At 47.3% G+C, this 17,935-nt stretch overlaps 1 protein-coding gene and 1 pseudogene across 3 annotated transcripts in view; both read left to right on the plus strand.

The window, feature by feature from the left end:
- Positions 1 to 17,935, plus strand: part of FGD5 (FYVE, RhoGEF and PH domain containing 5) — a 122,253-nt gene that overhangs the window by 55,692 nt on the left and 48,626 nt on the right. For all 3 annotated transcript variants that reach the window (XM_044252924.1, XM_044252925.1, XM_044252926.1), the window contains exons 4-5: positions 13,532 to 13,590; positions 13,703 to 13,733. In XM_044252924.1, coding sequence (XP_044108859.1) covers positions 13,532 to 13,590; positions 13,703 to 13,733 — 90 coding nt within the window. The remainder of the gene's footprint in view (positions 1 to 13,531; positions 13,591 to 13,702; positions 13,734 to 17,935) is intronic.
- On the plus strand, positions 13,927 to 17,056 carry LOC122908428 (annotated as a pseudogene).

Genomic DNA, 17,935 nt, shown 5'->3' on the forward strand with positions numbered 1-17,935 from the left:
TTCCTCGTCCTCTGGAACAGGCCTGTCTTGACGTGAAGCCCTCCCTGCCCCCGCCCAGACAGGTCATCTTTTCTCTGGCTGCACCCGTGGTCCAGGCAGCCTGGTCTGGGCCTTATTGCCGGCCTCATGCCCCTGGCCTTGTACCTGCCACCTCACTCTAACCATCTGCTTGAACCCCGGTTATTTCTACTAGGCCAGTCCCCCACCTGGCTAAAATTCCTACAAGTGCTTTCTCCATGCCAGTCTTCCCAACCCATAGTGCAGCCCTGAACATTGGCTCTGAGGCATGTGCTCACTCTTAGCCTCTGGGAGGCCCTTTTACACCTGCAGAAGCTTCCTCAGGCTGTAGCCTGTTTCCTTCCCAGAAAACAGCCTGGTCCCCTGGTGAACATGAACTCCCTCCCGTCAGCATCTTCTCTCTCTCTCCTCACCCAGTTTCTCCCCGTCCTTCCTCTTCAGCAGAAATTTATTTACAAGTACTCAACTGAGCACCTACTATGTGCCAGGCACCCTTCCAAGGGCTTAAGACACAGCAGCCACAGACAGACCAGGTGCCTCCCTGCCCTGGTGGAGTTTCTACTCTAGTGAAGGAGATGAACCATCAGTTAGAAGGCTCCTAGGGCAGGTTTAGGCAGTGAAAGTGGTATAACATCAAACACAGAACAGACCTTGGTGGTGGGAGCAGGGTGCCAGGGGTGGGGCAAAGGGAGAAATTTAGGCAGAGAGGCTAGAGAAGGCTTTTTTTCCAATTAAAAAAATGTGTTAAAATATATGTAACATAAAAATCCACCATCTTGGGATGCCTGGGTGGCTCAGTTGGTTAAGCAGCTGCCTTCGGCTCAGGTCATGATCCCAGCGTCCTGGGATCGAGTCCTACATCGGGCTCCTTGCTCGGCGGGGAGCCTGCTTCTCCCTCTGCCTCTGCCTGCCATTCTGTCTGCCTGTGCTCGCTCTCTCCCCCTCTCTCTCTCTGATAAATAAATAAAATCTTAAAAAAAAAATCCACCATCTTAACTATTTTTAAGTGTGCAGTTCAGTGGCATTAAGTACAGTCACCCTGTTGTACAACAACCTCCACCGTCCATCCCCTGGACTCTTCATCTCCCCAAACTGAAACTTTGTCCCCATGAAACATTAATTGCCCGCCCCCTTCCCCAGCCCTAGGCAGCCACTGTGCTATTCTCTGCTTCTTTGGTTTTGACTGCTGTGGGGACATCATGGAAGTGAGATGGGGTCACATGGAATTTGTCCTTCTGTGACTAGTTTATTTCACTGAGCATGTCCTTGAGGCACATCCATTCTGTAGCCTGTGTCAGAGTTTTCTTCCTTTTTTTTTTTTTTTAGATTTTATTTATTTATTTGACAGACAGAAATCACAAGTAGATGGAGAGGCAGGCAGAGAGAGAGAGAGAGGGAAGCAGGCTCCCCGCTGAGCAGAGAGCCCGATGCGGGCCTCGATCCCAGGACCCTGAGATCATGACCTGAGCCGAAGGCAGTGGCTTAACCCACTGAGCCACCCAGGCACCCAGTTTTCTTCCTTTTTAAGGCTGAAGAATATTCCACTTGTATGTACACATCGCATTTTGTTTGTCATTCATCTGTAGATGGGGGCTTGGGTTGCTTCTACTTTTTGGCTATTGTGAGTAATACTGCTATGAATATGGTACACAGATGTCTCTTCAGGTCATTGCTTCCAGTTCTTTTGTGTCCCCAGAAGTGGAGTTGCTAAATCATATAATTCTATTTTTAATTTTCTGAGGAACTGCCATACCATTTTCCACAGTGGCTGCCCCCTTTTACATTCTGACCAGCAGTGGGGAAGGGTTCCAGTTTCTTAGAGAAGGCTCTTATGATGGGGAGGAAACCTTTCAGCAGGCACCTGAATAGTGTGAGCCAGCAAGAACTGGCAGGGTCTAGAGACAGAGCATCCTGGGCAGGGGACAGCAGCACAGACTCAGGAAGGCAGGAATGGTCCTTGAGAGCTAGACCAGGTCAGTGGAGGAGAGGGAGATGGGCTGCAGAGGTTTTTTGGACTTCCCTCAGCCCACGGACATATCCAAGTCTTCCCCACTCTCCCACCTCCCTTACTGCTGTTATCCACCCTGTACAGTCTTCCCTGACCTCCATGAGCCAGGGTCTCCATACTGTCCACCGAGACCCTGACCCTCAGCTCTGGTGGTTTCTCGCCCTGGGAGCTCCCTCTTCCCCTGGTTTTCACTGGCTGCCTTCTGTCCTGGTTCTCTTCCCACCTCTCTCTGACTGTCCAACTCTGTGCCTCCCCACCAGGCACTTAATTCCCAAGCCTGAGCTCTCCTATCCCCACCTATCTGTCATCCTGTGTTCTGCTCAGGCAGCCTATTCCAGACCAGCAGCCAGCCCTACTCAGGTCGTATTCCTGGAGCTGACCTCCTGGTCTGACCCCTCTCTGCACCCCATACTCCAGCCTCCAGCTAACCTTTTGGTCCCTTCTTGGAAGCCCCACAGATACTGTCATCCCCCCTTATTCGCAGTTTTGCTTTCTGCAGTTTCAGTTACCCATGATGACCTTGATTTAGAAGCAAGTGATGCTCCTTTTGACATATATTCGGAAGGCCTGTGGTCACCTAACACCATGTCACAGCGCCCACATCATTTGTATCACTTTATATAATCATGCGGGCATTTTATCATCTTACATCATCACAAGAGCCAGGGTGTGTATAGTACAGTAAGGTACTGTATAACTTATTTTTAGAGAGACCACTTTCACATAACTTTTATTATAATCTATTATTATAATTGTCCTATTTTATTACTACTGTTGGTCTCTTACTGTGCCTACTTAATTTTTTTAAAAGATTTTATTTATTTATTTATTTATTTATTAAAGAGAGAGTGGGTGCCCATGCATGACCAGGGGGAGAGGCAGAGGGAGAAGCAGACTCCCCGCTGAGCCAGAAGCCCAGTGCGGGACTCGATCCCAGGACCCGGGTATCATGACCTGAGCTGAAGGCCGACACTTAACCCACTGAGCCACTCGGGTGTCCCCTGTGCCTACTTTATAAACTGAACTTTATCATAGATATATGTGTAGGAGAAAACATACTATCTCTAGGCATATTGTGTTTTATTGCACTCCACTGTGTTGTACATCACAGATACTGCATTCTTCACAGATTGAAGGTTTGTGGCAAGCAAGTCTGTTGGCACCATTTTTCCAGCAGTATTTACTCACTTAATGTCTCTGTGTCTCATTTTGGTCTAATACCAAACATTCTCACTATGTTTCAAACTTTTCATCATTATTATATTTGTTGAGGTGATCTGTGATCAGTGATTACAACTCAGCATTTTGTAGTAAAGTATTTTTCATTATGGCACATACATTGTTTTTTAGAGTAATGCTATTCATACTTAATATAGTATGGTGTAAACATAATTTTTATGCATAAATTTTATGCAGAAAATTTACTTGAATTGCTTTACTGCGATATTTGCTTTATTATAATGGTCTGGAAAGACCCACAATATCTTGGGTCATGTGGGGTTTGGCACGATCCGTGGTTTCAGATATACACTTGGAGTCTTTAGACATATTCCCTGAAAGGTAAGGAGGGTCTGCTGTACCTCTGACTCAGTGCGTCCCAGACCCATCTCAGCATCTTCCCATCCCCTCGGCCTGCTTCTCTTGTGTCTGCCTTTCTGGGTGTTGGCACCAGATTCTAAAGATTTGAAATCCCTGGCATTTCGTCTTCTATTGTCATGTGTTAATGACAGATCAAATGAAATTCAACAACCTCCAAGGCCTTGCCCAGGCATCATGATGGATTCAAAAACAAGTTCCGTCCACTCTTCAAACCCACCTCAGGGTCTTTGCACTTGCAGCAATCTCCCCCTGAAGCACTCTTCTCACCCTTTGCACAGCTGGCTAAGGGTTTCACATTAAATGTCATCTCCTCAAAGAGGTCTCCCCTGCTCATTCTGCAGTGCTGGCTTGCAGCATTTCTGTCTACTTCCTTCCTCATACTTATCTCAAGCTGTGATTATGTCTTTCTTTTTCTGCTTACTTGCATGCCATTTGCCTTTCCCTGTAAGAATAGCTCCAAGAGGGCAGGACCACGTTTCTTTTTTCCTTTTTTTTTTTTTTTTAAAGATTTTATTTATTTACTTGAAAGAGAGAGAGAGAGCACACTCACAGGCTTACACTCACGAATGGTGGGGATAGGGGCAGAGGGAGAGGGAAAAGCAGACTCCCCACTTAGCAGGAGCTCAATTCATGACTTGATCCCAGGACCCCGACCAAGATCATGACCTGAGCCAAAGGCAGATGCTTCACCAGCTGAGCCACCCAGGCACTCCCAGTGCCATACTTCTTTTTACATTTGTTGTCCTTACTGCCTGGCACACAAAATAGTACTCTTATTCTTGAAAAAACTAATAAATAAAGGAATTTATTAGACTCAGTTCCTGTAGTCAAGTAAGGGAAACGAACTTAGATGCATGGCAGTTTAATAAAATGAAAACCCTTGTTTGGTCATGTATAATTTACTTTGCACGGTGAGGGGCAGAGCTGGGAACCAGCCTGGCTTCTCACCAGCTCTCCAGTAACGATGCAGAGGGTGTGAATGTTCGGCAGAGTAAACAAGGAACCTCTCAAGGCAGTGTGAGCTGAGGAGGGTGTGGGATACAGACTCTCAGAGACCAGGGGCTCAGGTCTGGAGGCGGCCAGGACACCGGGTTGTCCCACACCCCTTGTTCAGAGTCCTGGAGGGCTTGGGGGCTGTCTGGAGCCAACAGGCTGGGTGTGGAGACAGTTAGGATGCCCTGACCCTCAGAGAGCTTGTTCTGTGGCTGATAATCCTCTCTGCTATGTCTAGATGTGCCCATGGCCCCAGCATGGCATTGGGGACACCATTACACTCACCCTTCCTTTCTCCTTCCTGGCTTCATGGCAGCTACTCTGTATACCTAGTCTATAGCCCTGCTGCCCCAAGTTGGCCGTGGATACCTGCAGTACCCCAGGCGACCCCCAGACTCAACGCATCAGGATCCCCAGCAGCATGTGTCTGCTCTCCGAAGTTTGAGCTCCAGCCTGTGTACATCAGCTGGCCGGTCTGTATGGAGCCCCCACAGGGCCCTCAGCCCTCTGACATGCCAGGAAAGAAGCCAGTGGGGTGCCTAACCATGGAGTGAAAAAGCTGTTGACATGTAGTCTCTAAACCTTACATTTATGTTTTATCCACTCCTCTGAATGTCATATCTCATGAGTTAAAAACAGCAGTTGGCTGTAAGGTACAACAGTTGTGCAGCAGACCCAGCATCCTCCGCTGTGTGAGCTAAGCTCTGAACAGGGCAATGGGCTGAAGTCTTAAGAGTCAGGGCAATCAGGGAGGCTTCCAGGAGGAGGTGGGGCGTTAGTGTTCCACAAAGGAGAGTAGGATGTAGTTAGATGGAAAGGACAAGGAGGGTACATAGAAGGCACAAACAGACAGTGTGGAATCTAGCCATTAACTGAGTTCTTGAGGTCATGGCTGATCCTTTCTCAGCCTGAAGGGAAATGGTGAGGACAGGAAGACCAAACATCTTATGAGCCATGAACTGGTCAAACAGTGAGAACTTGCCAATCACGTTACGACTACACTCTTGGGATTCGAGAAGCTAAGAGAGCTTACAGGGGCATTTTGATATCACTTTGTTTTGTCTTGTTGTATTGTGGTAAGAACACTTCACATGAAATCTACCCTCTTAATGTCCATGGATGGACGAATGGGTAAACAAAGTGTGGTCTGTTCATACAATGGAATATTATTCGGCCTTAAAAAGAAAGGAAATCCCGTCACATGATACAGCATGGATGAACCTGGAGGACATTGTGCTAAGTGAAGTAAGCCTGTCACAGAGGACAAATGCTGCATGATTTCCATTTTCATGAGGAACCTAAAACAGTTGAAGCGGAGAGGAGAAGGATGGTTGCCAGGGGCCGGGGGAGAGGGATATTGAGAGTTGCTGTTCAGGGATACAGCATCCCAGTTAGGCAGGAGATTGCTTGGTCTTACAGAAGGAAAACTAAAGCTCATTGAGAAGTCGTCCCTGCTATGGGTTATCAGCAGGTTCGAGGTGAAGTCCACAGTAAAAATCAGGTTTCCTGATCTCTCATTCTGGGCCTTCCCAGATAACATGCTGCTTCTGTGAATGTATTACAAACTGCCTCCAGAACCAAAGATTCCTTCCAAAACTAAAAGTACTTTAAAGTATCCAGGCCAAAGCCAGACTCACAGCAGCCTGGCTTCAGGAGTTAGAATGAGACAGGACGGGACGCCTGGGTGGCGCAGTTGGTTGGACAACTGCCTCCGGCTCAGGGCGTGATCCTGGAGTCCCGGGATCGAGTCCCACATCAGGCTCCCAGCTCCATGGGGAGTCTGCTTCGCTCTCTGACCTTCTCCTTGCTCATTCTCTCTCTCACTGTCTCTCTCTCTCAAATAAATAAAATAAAATCTTAAAAAAAAAAAGAGAGACAGGTGTCAGCATGAACTGGAGGCAGCCACTGGGTCTTGGGGGGGCACCAAGGGTCTTCTGTATGGCCCCATCTTCTCCCCATCCTCCTCCTGGCCAGTGTTGCTCTCTTTCACCATCTTTATCCCTTCTCTGCCTCCTGTGGAAGCACAGCTGACAGCTAGGATAAAAATGAGCCAGGTCTCCCTGAGCTCCTCTCTTTGAATTTCCCAGTGGCCACTAAAGACTGTGCTGGAAACCCCAACCTGAATTCCCAGGGGAAAGACAATGTCTGTGATGGTAGTGCCTAGAGGAACTTCAGAGAGAGTGCTGTCCAAGAGTCTGGTGCCACCTGTGGATCTTGAGCACTCTCCCTTCTCCAGATATGACCTCAGAACACTCCAGCAAGCCCCCTCACTGGGATCCTTGCAGACTTCCCCAGGGCTTGAAACAGCCTTAGAAGGCAGCACCTCCTCACTTCTGGGTGGATTTTTCTTTCATTGGGCTGTGTGGCTGAGGAGGCTGGCAAGTCTGGAGCAGCAGGATGCCTGCCTTGGTGCTCTGCCCCACCCCCAGGTTTAGTGTGTGATGGAGAGACTCCTATGGAGATTATAAGGAAGTTTGGGCGCAGGGACCTTCAGGAACTGGAAAGGCCCAGAAGTAGAGAAAAACAAGGTGTAAAATTGAGTTCCGTGGTGCATGGAAGAATGCAGGAGAGGTATCTGGAAAGGGTTGCTAGGCTGAGTCACAGGCAAAGGATAGGACTTAGCCTGTGCCTCAGTTTCCTCATCTGCAAAATGGAAGTAGTAAGAATAATACCTTGCTTATAGGCTGTTGCGAGGATTCAGGGAGAACACATGTAAAAAGCTAGAGCCATTCTTCACACATACTAAGTATTCAATGAGTGCTAACTTTTCTTGTAGTAGTAGTAGTAGTAGTAGTTACTGCTGTGTTACAGGTGAGTCTCAGAGAAGAGAAATCACTTGTATAAGGACATAGGTGTAGGAAGGGGTGGAGCCTGGGATTTGAACCCAGGTCTTCTGGCACCAGAGCATAGTCTCTCAGCATCATTCTGGTTGATGAGTTCTTTCTGCAAGTGCTAGGGAACCACAGGAGCCACTCAGAGTTGTAAGTGACAACAGAAGGTGGCCACCATGACCTAGGATGGATTGGAGTAAGTGAAATACTGGAGCTCCCCAAGGGCTAAGAGACAAGTTGAGTTGAGGGTGGAGGGATGCTAGGAGCTCTGGTCCAAGATGAGGACCAGAAAACTCATCACTTCCGAAGTCAGGCAGTTCTGAGTATGGATAAGGTCCAGGCTAGGTGGAGCAGATGTACATGTGGCCAGAGTCTTCAGAGAAGAAGGTGTCAAGGAGCTGAGAGGCAGAGGGTCCTGGTGTGGAGAGTGCCCTGGCAACCACAGATAGGGAGAAGTGAGCCAAGCGCCAAGACCCAGGACATGGGGCTTGGCCAGGGGCTGGCAGAGACAAGCATGGAAAAAAAGGTGGCTATTTAAAGGCAGAGCAGATGTGAACCCAGGAGGCCTGTAAGCTGGGAAGGTGGTGAGAAACCAGGAGCTTTGAGGATGGTTTCTTCCTCTTCTGCAAAGCAGGACATTGTGGAGAAGGCCCATGTGGCTCCTGGGCCTACTTGGGACCATCCTGAGGGCCAGGCCATAAAGCCAGGGGTTTGTTAGCCTGCTTTTCACAACAATAATAATTATTACTATGATTGTTGCACAGTGATAACGATGCCTCCCTCCTCTGTAGCTCTTCACTGAGAAGAGATTTTCTACTTAGAATCCTATATGAGCTTTGCAACAGCCTCTAAAACAATAGTTGTCAAAACCTTTTGGTCTCAGACCTCTCTCTCTTAAAAATGACTGAGGACCCCAAAGAGTTTTTGTTTCTATGAGTTTTATCGGTCAGTATTTGCCACATGAAAAGGTAACACTGAGAAAAATTTTAAACATCTTTTCATTCATTTAAGAATAACAGTAATAGGTCTACCGCATGTTAACATAAATGGCATTTTTTATGAAGAATAATTTTTCAAAAAATCTTAGTGAGGAGCATAACATTAGTTTTTCATTTTTGCAAATATTTATGCCTAGCTTCCTAGAAGATAACTGGATTCTCCCGGCTGCCTCTGTGCTCAGTCTGTTGGAATTGTTGTTTGGACCAACTTCACCGATAAGTAATCAGAAAAGGGAAACAGAACCCCTCAGAGGTTCTCAGGCCATGGTTGGAACACTGCTCTTCTAGAAGGAGGCTAAGCAGCCACAAGTAATAGCTGGAGAAACTGAGGCATGGAGCTAAGACTCTTAGCTGTTTCTGGGACTGCTACCAAGAGGGTCCCTAAAGGAGGACTAGCCCTCCCAGCCTGGTCCCAGAAGAGCCAGGCTGGTTTGCCTGAGGCCTGGGGAGGAAGTGCAGGACTGGGCAGCCCTGGGGAACTGGGAAGATAAGCAGCCTTGGCCTTGGGCAGAGGGGCGGGCAGTGGCCTGATAGAACACCCACAGCGTCAGCCTGAGAAACGCGATAGCACAGGCCCTGGCGCCCCCAGCCCCCACACTCCTGGGAGGAACCCTGTTCCCAGAAGTCTGTCCCTGGACACTGCCGTCAACCTCGGAGTTCATTTCCTGGTTAAACAAACATCTATATTAAATGGCCCAGTTGGGCAACGCCCAGTAGCAGCTTCTGAGGAGAGCCTCAGGCACATGGCCTGCTAGGCCCCCTTCTTGTCCGGCTGGTGAAGACACATCCATCATCAGCAGTCACTAAGGCAGCACGGCCCTGTACGTCCCACCCAGAGTCTGCCCGTCTGGCAGGAGGGGTTGGGAAGGACGTGCAGAGTGGCCCGTGCCCCAGCCCTACCAGAAGTCTGCCCCGGACAGCTTTGGATTGAAACAATGGTCATGGTGACAACTCTGAAAGTTGGGGTGGGCCTGAGCACTTCCAGCCATCATCTCTTCATCTCGTCCGGGCAGGGTGGGAGTGCTGACCCCATCTTCAGGATGAGGACACAGAGGCATCTGTGGAGGCCTTGCCCTCACTGCACAACCACTCGTGGCCTGGCTGGTTGGGATGTGGGTCCAGGTATCCTGACTTCAGCATAGTTCTCTTTCCTGTGTAGCATGGTAGGCACTGCTCCAAGGATCAGAGATCAGAGAGAACCAACTGAGAGAACTAACCTGGGCTCATGCTAGAGTGCCAGACTCCTACCACCTTTCCAGCATAGGTGAAGAATAGGTGTTTCCCAATTTGAAAAACCCTGCCATCTGTAATGAGCAGAGATGCCATTTACCACCAAGTGCTTACTGTGTGCCAGACACACTGCTAAGTGCTTAGTTGTTAAAGCCAGACTGCCTGGTTTTGAATTTTGGCTCTGCCACTTACTAGCACCGACTTTGGGCAAAGGTTAGAACTTACCTGAGCCTCAGTTTCCTCAACTGCAAAATGGAGGTAATAAGAATAGTACCTTACTCATAGGTTGCTGGGAGGATTCAGTGAGAATACACGTAAAAAGCTTAGAGCCATTCTTAGCACATACTAATGCTAGGTGAATGCTAGCTGTTCTGTTATTAAGTGAATGCTAGCTGTTCTGTTATTAAGTAGGTATTATTAATATTATTATTATTATTATTACCATCACTGTGCTACAGGTGGAGCTCAGAGAAGAGAAATGACCTATTCAAGGGCATAGGTGTAGGAAGGGGTGGAGCGCAGAATTTGAACCCCGGTCTTCTGACATTAGACCGTGAGCTCTCAGCATCATGCTGGATGACAAGTGAGAATTGAGTCACAGGCCCCTGGGAGATAGGAGATCATCCTGTCTTCATTTTATAGGGGAAGAACCTAAGCTTGAGATCTCCTGACCCCTGCCCTTTCTCTACAAAGTCATTCTCTTGATGGAAGCTTGACCACAGGGTTTCCTAGCTGTTAAGACTTGTCCTGGCAGAATATTATTTTCCATTGCAAGGGTTTTGTTTACAAAGCCTTTTTACACGTGGGACTCTGCAGGAGCTCCTGCTTGGGCGGAGTGAGCTACACTTGTCCACAGAGCCCTACACTAGCCCTGAAGATGCGGAAGGCAGACAGTGAGTCACGATTCAGTGCCTGCGGGAAGGCTGGAGGCCAGGTGAGACTGGAGGCCTCTGCAGGCCTCGCTGTTTCCCCTCCTGCTCCACAGAAGCTATGACAGCCCGCCAAAAGGCAGCAGTGAGATGCAGAGGGGAGACTGACCAAGGGCCCAAGTTCTGCCTTATTCAGGGGACCTTGGAGAAAATGAAATCTCCAAAAATACCGTGCTTCTTAGCCAAGCAACATTGAGGGATGGAACAGCTAGAGAAGGGAACTCATTTATTGGATGCCTACTGTGTGCCAGGCACTGTATCTCATATCATTTATTTATTCAGCTGTCAACAGAACATCTCCTGTGTGCAAGGATAGTATCAGGTAGTGTGACTGTTGGTATAAAGAAGAGCATAACAAGACAAAAGCTTCTAACAAGTGACTCTCACCCACCCCAGGACATTTGGCAATGTCTAGAAATGTTTTTGGTTGTCACAACTTGTGACAACCAAAGGGTGGGGGCTGCTTCTGTCATCCAATGCGTAGAAGCCATGGATGCTCTTAATGATCCTACAGTACATAGGCCTTCCTTTGCAACCAAAGCTGTCTGGCCTAAAATGTTGGTAGTATTTCACCGTATTTCGGATGAAAAAACTGAGTCTCAGAGGAAATAGTTTGCCAGATGCCATACAATTACACAACACAGGAGCTGGGATTTGAACTTGGATATGCTTCATTCCAGAGTCCCTTTGCTCTCCACAGCCTCAATTGCAACCCTCAAAGGAGCAGCAATCAGCCTTCATTGTGCAGTTCAGACCGCTCCCCTACCTGACCCTGTCGATTATTTTTTTCTTAGTCCATCCCTGAGCACTTGGTTCCATCCCTTGTTTCCACCTCAATAACAAAAACCACAAAGACAATGATAGCCATTATTTTCGCAGTGCTGCCCGTACACCAGGCATTAGTCCACATGAGAGATGCCTATATAGATACAGACACAGAGATAGAGAGATACCTGTCTGTATATGCACTCATTCAGTCTGCACAATATGCAAGTGTTAGGTACCCTTATTCTGTTGTGCCCATTTTACGGATAGGAAAATTAAGGTATAGAGAAAGGCTAAATGACTTTCAACTAGAAGGCAGAAGTAGGGTTTGAGCTCAAACTACCTAGTTCCAGAGTCTCTGCTCTTTTTTTTTAATATTTCAATATGTTTTTTAAAATTTATTTTCAGCATAACAGTATTCATTATTTTTTCACTGCACCGAGTGCTCCATGCAGTCCGTGCCCTCTATAATACCCACCACCTGGTACTCCAACCTCCCACCCCCCGCCACTTCAAACCCCTCAGATTGTTTTTCAGAGTCCATAGTCTCTCATGGTTCACCTCCCCTTCCAATTTCCCCCAACTCCCTTCTCCTCTCTAACTCCGCATGTCCTCCATGCTATTTGTTATGCTCCACAAATAAGTGAAACCATATGATAATTGACTCTCTCTGCTTGACTTATTTCACTCAGCATAATCTCTTCCAGTCCCGTCCATGTTGCTACAAAAGTTGGGTATTCATCCTTTCTGATGGAGGCATAATACTCCGTAATGTATATGGACCACATCTTCCTTATCCATTCGTCCGTTGAAGGGCATCTTGGTTCTTTCCACAGTTTGGCGACCAGAGTCTCTGCTCTTAACAAAAACACTGTTGCTCCCTCAACAGGCCGTGAGCATCTGGTCGTAAATCATTCACTCGACCAGTAGCTCCTCGAGTTTAGGTACATGTAAGTTCAGCATAGAAGGGAATTTAGAGGTCAATTCATTCACACATGGGAAGACTGAGGCCCAGCCTCAGAAAGTCACCTGTGCACGTTGTACCAGGAGGCAATGGTAGAGCAGGAACCAGAAGCCAGGTGTCTAATCCAAATGCCCTCTGATCTGCTGTGTACCATCCCACCCCCAGCCTTGCCTGCATGTTGCTGGCAGCTGCCGTCTGTTCAGGCTGCCCCATAGTGTCTTTGTCCTTCTGGATCCCAGCCAGCAGTGTCTGATATCTGTCAGGTTTGGGACCACAGAGGAGGCGCCTGCTTGTGGCAGAAGGCCCAGGCATCTGTCTCAGCCCCCGCCCATCCTTCCTGTTTATAGACATAATCTCAGTTGATCCCAAATCCTTCAGGTGCAGAAGTTGGGCCTCAGTGGGTTAAATGGCTCACCTCCTGAGGTCAACCAGTGTAGTTAGTGCTTCCCAAGTGGAATGAACATTTACATTTATTCATCCTTTCATTCACTCATTAGTTTCTTTCAGTCAACAAAAGCAAGCCTACTATATGTGAGGCACTGGTCGTACAGGGGTGACATTTAGGGTTCCTGCTCTCGGGAAGAGACATAATTGGTATTCTGAGAGGAGGATGCCCCAGAAAGGATATCTGATCCAGCCGGTTCAGGCCGGGGATCAAAAAAGGCCCCTTGGAGGAGGTGATGGATACCATGGAAAGTCTTAAAAGGTAACTGGGAATTAACTGGGCAGAGAAGGGGAAAATGACACCAAGAGGTTAAAGCACATGCAAAAGCAAGAAGAGCCCTCTCTGTGTGCAGAGAAATGCAGGTGGTTCAAGGTTGGTAGACCTGTGGGTGAATGCCAAGATCTCATAGTCATGGTAGTGGCCACCTGGTGAGCACTTCCTGTGTGTTGGGCAGAGTGCTGAGCATTAGCTTGACAACCTTCCAAGTTAGAGTCCTTCAATATCCACATTTGTAGATACGGAAACAAGTTCGAGTCCTTCAATATCCACATTTGCAGATAAGGAAACCGAGGTACATGAAGTTGAAGATCTCACAGGTCATGAGTGTCAAGGAACGGGCTGAGAAGTACATGGAGTTTGCCTCCAGCAGTTTGCAGGTCCTTCTGTAAAACCAAGGCTTGTGGAGGTGGGGTCTCCCTTCCTCTCTCTGAATCGGTGCTCTCCCTCCTGTTCACTCTGTTCCCTCTTACAGATGGAAGGACAATCTAGAGCCCATGTCATCGCACAGGAACTGCTGTCTTCGGAGAAAGCGTGAGTCCCCAGTCAGCTGCCGGTGGCCTTGAGCTTGTTAACAGAACATCACCCCTCCCTGGCTTAAACAGGATGGGAATTAATGCAAACTCAACCCTCTTTCCCTCTGCAGATATGTGGAGATGCTCCAGCACTTACATCTGGTGAGTTAATCATTTCTGTTGTCCAAAACTTGCCCTTTTACAAGGCTATGATATAAGAGGCAGAAAAGCAGCAAGGAGACAGGTGATTTCAATGAACAGAGGCTTGGCAGCAGACAGATACGCACCAAGGCTTTTTGTGGACATCTGTCTCTTGGTTCATGTGCTTCAGGGGGTGAATAGCACTGTGCTTTCCATGGGTATGTCTCTCTGCCTGGACTCGGGGTCTATTAGGGGCTGTGCTAAGGTTTCTGGAAGGATGTTTGCAGTTTCCTCAGCCCTCTTGTTGAGGAAGGAGGAAAGAGGACAGATATAATTCAGGGTCATTGCTGTGTGTGCGAGTTTAGGTGAGTGTGTGATTATACATGTGTTGGTGCATGCATGTGTGGGGGGCATATATATATGTGTATATATGTTTAGATCCTTCTGGAGAAGAAGGTATGTTAGCACAAAGACAGAACAGCTGGGGAATAGAGAGGCTTTCTCAGTCCTCTCAGCACTGGGGCAGTTAACACCTGAGCCATTGGAGAGGAAATCCTGTGGACTTTCTGAGGAAAGGAGGCCAGATGTGGAGACTGCCTGGGTATCAGGCACTGCCACCCGCAAAACTGTCTGGAAGGTCTCCCTTTGCAGTCAGTTTAGTTCATTTCAACAAACATGTTTTGATGAATTCTGAGCTCTTGTGTGACAAGATATGGGAAATAGAAAGTCAGATCAGACAAGTCCTTTCCCAGGAGCTCTCTGGCCAGCAAAGAAAACAGATTAGAAAATGAGAAATTATCTGGGGCACAGGGGGAAGGACTGACAACCTGGGGGAATCATTCCCCGAGGTGGTGACTTTTGGGATGAGTCATAAGGAGGAATGAGAGAAGAGGGTACAACAGAGATATGGGAAGTGAGGGAGCATCAAGGGCACCTGCTCGCTGAGGTTTCTAAGCCATTTCCAGTCGCCTAGTACTGTTCTGCATTGTTCACCACGTCTCCAAGAACATCAGAACTGGGAATGTCCACCCTAGACATATTGTCTGTGGTGACATAGAGGCCCAGAGAGAGTGACTGAGCCAGGGTGAACACCCTATACTCCCAGTGCACTGTCATGTGTTAATCCTGCATCTCCCAACTGCCTTTGGAGCTCTCTGTGGCAAGGACCTCTCTGGATGCAGCAGAGCCCCAGCACCAATCCAGGCCTCCTGAAGAATCCAGCTGAGGTCCCTGTCAGTGACATCACCCTAGTGTTGCATTGCTATGTGAGCAGGGGCCCCCAGGTCCCCAGAAGCAGGACAGAGCACTACTCTGTGCGCCCAGTGCCTCCGTTTTTCCTTTAGGATGAAAGGTTTGTGTTCATTATTAAACCCCAAAGCCCTCAGGTATGAAGTGTACCACCCTCTTAACACCTAGAAGATCTCTTTAGGAAGGGCAGGAAGAGTCAGTATCCTGTTTTTATTTTTGTTTTTTTCCTCTCTCACTTGCCTCTGAGCTGGCAGCATGACAGAGAGGCTGGGCTTTTTGTTTTATGACTTTGTTAAGAGCGTTTTAACTGGGAAACTTCCATCTGTGTTTGCACTGCTTCCTGCCAGTTGGAAAGATGCTGAAACCACTGGTAATCCATAATAATATCCTGAGGAGGAAAAGAAAAAGAACCCATAAAAGTCACAACTCTTAAGCTAGTTTCGGGAAATTGTGGTCCAGAGCTCCATTTATGACGTCAGTGTGTATGGGGACAGAAGTGGAAGAAAAGCCCCAGTGTGACTCCAAGTCCAAGCCAGGGACATGAGTCCAAAGGAAACCCGTAAACTTCGAGACATTCTCCACCACTCCCAGACTGGATCCATCTCTGAGTGCTAAGATTGGCAGGTTATCTCTCAGAATTCCTCCTTATAGATTTGATGGTATTGAAATCCCAAGGCTGCCCAGAAATGAGAAGGGCTGATCATGCATTCTGAACCTCCCCAGCTAGAAGGTCCCTGGCTGCATTATGTTGTTTTGAGTGGGGATGGGGTGGCCTGTGGCCTTCTGTGTTTGTGATTCAACCCTGTACTTGTGAACTGGTAGACAGAACTAACTCAGGGATTACTAAACATTCTGGTCATCAGGAATTGAATCCTAATAAACAAGATCCCACTTTTACATAGCCTGTTAACTAAAATGGATTTTATATGTTTATTTTTTTTATTTATTTAAGATTTTGTTTATTTATTTAGGGGGGCTGAGTGGGAGGGGGGCAAAAGGAGAGGGAAAAGCAGACTTCCTGCTGAGCAGGGAGCCTAACTCAAGGGGATCCATCCCAGAACCCTGAGGTCATGACCTAAACTGAGGTTAGCCACTTAAACAGATGAGCCACCCCGGCACCCCTATGTGTTTTAAATGTTTATGAAAAAAAGACAAAAAAGATGCATCAGCTGTACTTCAAAAAAAAAGAAAAGATGTAAGAGTTTTCCATATATTTTAGATACTAGACCCTTGTCAAATATATAATTAAAAAAAAATAGTGAGCTTTCTGTGGTGATAGCACTCTCACGAACACGGTGAACATTCCTAAATGGACTTTCTGCAAGAAGTGTGGCAAGCACCAACCCCACAAAATGACACGGTACAAGAAAGGCAAAGACTCTCTTTATGCCCAGGCAAAGTGGCATTATGAAAGGGAGCGAAGTGGCTATGGTGGGCAGACTAAGCCGATTTTCCAGAAAAAGGCTTAAACTACAAAGAAGATTGTGCTGAGGCTTGAATGTGTTGAGTGCAATTGCAGATCTAAGAGAATGCTGGCTATTAGGGGATGCAAGCATTTTGAACTGGGAGGAGATAAGAAGACAAAGGGCCAGTGAGTCAGTTCTAAGCTTCATATTTTGTTATATTATGAAGACAATAAATTCTTGAGGTTATGTTCACTTCATTTGGTTGCTGTTGGTCTTTTAAGAGAGAAATAAACTAGTGCCATCAATAAAATTCTCTTCATGGGGCAATTTATGCTTGGAAAAAGAAAAAAGAAAAAAAAGAGATGAAGAATATATGACTAAGACTGTATGTGGTCCACAAACCTTAAATATTTATTGTGTGGCCCTTTACAGAAAGGCTTTGCTAACTTCTGGTTTAAAGACTTCTTTCTGTCCTTCCAGAAACCCAGTCATAAATGCATTCATCCCCCTGCCCATCCATCTGTATAATCAAATTCTCGTCCAATCATCATGTACCCAGCTTTTCAACCACTCATCTGTCCTTTAATCTATGCCCCCTTATGCCATATCTGTGTTCCCGTTCATAGCCTCCTTCAGTTCATCCACTATTCAGAGGTCTACCCATCCCTCCAGCCATCCAGCCATCCTCCCGTCCACCCATCCACTCACCCACCCACTCACCTATCCATCCAACCATCCATCCACCTGGCTTATTCCTCTTGAATCAGACATCACAGGATTTTTACAGTGCCTGTGTGGCACTGAGATGGGCTTTTGAGCCCCTAAGATAAATAAGGCCTGGAATCTGCCCTTGAATAGGTGTCTCTTATTTTGCGGGGAAGGATGGAGTAGGGAGGAGAAATAGGTGGACAGTTATGCTACTCCGCAGTAAGTATAATTTGCACAATTATAGTTTTGTGCAAAATCAGCAGGAGCATGGGGAAGGGAGAGACTTATTTCCCTCTGGGGTATCTAAGAAGACTGGCAAAAGAAGTGCCCCTAAGATAGACTCAGAAGGAACTTGATGGAAGAGGGCACATAAGGCAGGTGGTCAGCATGGAAATTCTCACAGACCTGAAAGTACATGATATGTCTAGAGAATGGTGCATCATCACACATGGTTAGAACATGGATAAGTTTGGAAAGGCAGGTTGGAGGTGGAATTGGGGGTTGAATGATTGGTCCAAAAACCAAGTACCTGAAATGCCAGGCCAGGTAGTGAGTCATTATAGACCTTGAACAGTTACGTCCTGTGGATATCATCAGTGCTGTGTTTTCTCATATTTAAAAAAAAAAAAAAATCCCTCCCTAGCAAGAGCTGAAAATTCCTACCATGGATTCCTCCTTTGGCCTAAGGCATTGAAGCCCTTTTCAGAAGCCAGTCTGCCAACAGGGAGAGGTAATCCTGGAAGTTATCACCATCTGATTCCCCAAGAGAGGCCCCCTCCCCTAAGAGGCCCATCAGACATGATCTGATCCCTCCTCACCTACCTCTCTGGTGCTGCCTCCTACCACTTTCGTTGTTAGCTT

Source organism: Neovison vison, chromosome 6 (genome assembly GCF_020171115.1).
Source record: "Neovison vison isolate M4711 chromosome 6, ASM_NN_V1, whole genome shotgun sequence".
In the NCBI taxonomy this organism is placed as follows: domain Eukaryota; kingdom Metazoa; phylum Chordata; class Mammalia; order Carnivora; family Mustelidae; genus Neogale; species Neogale vison.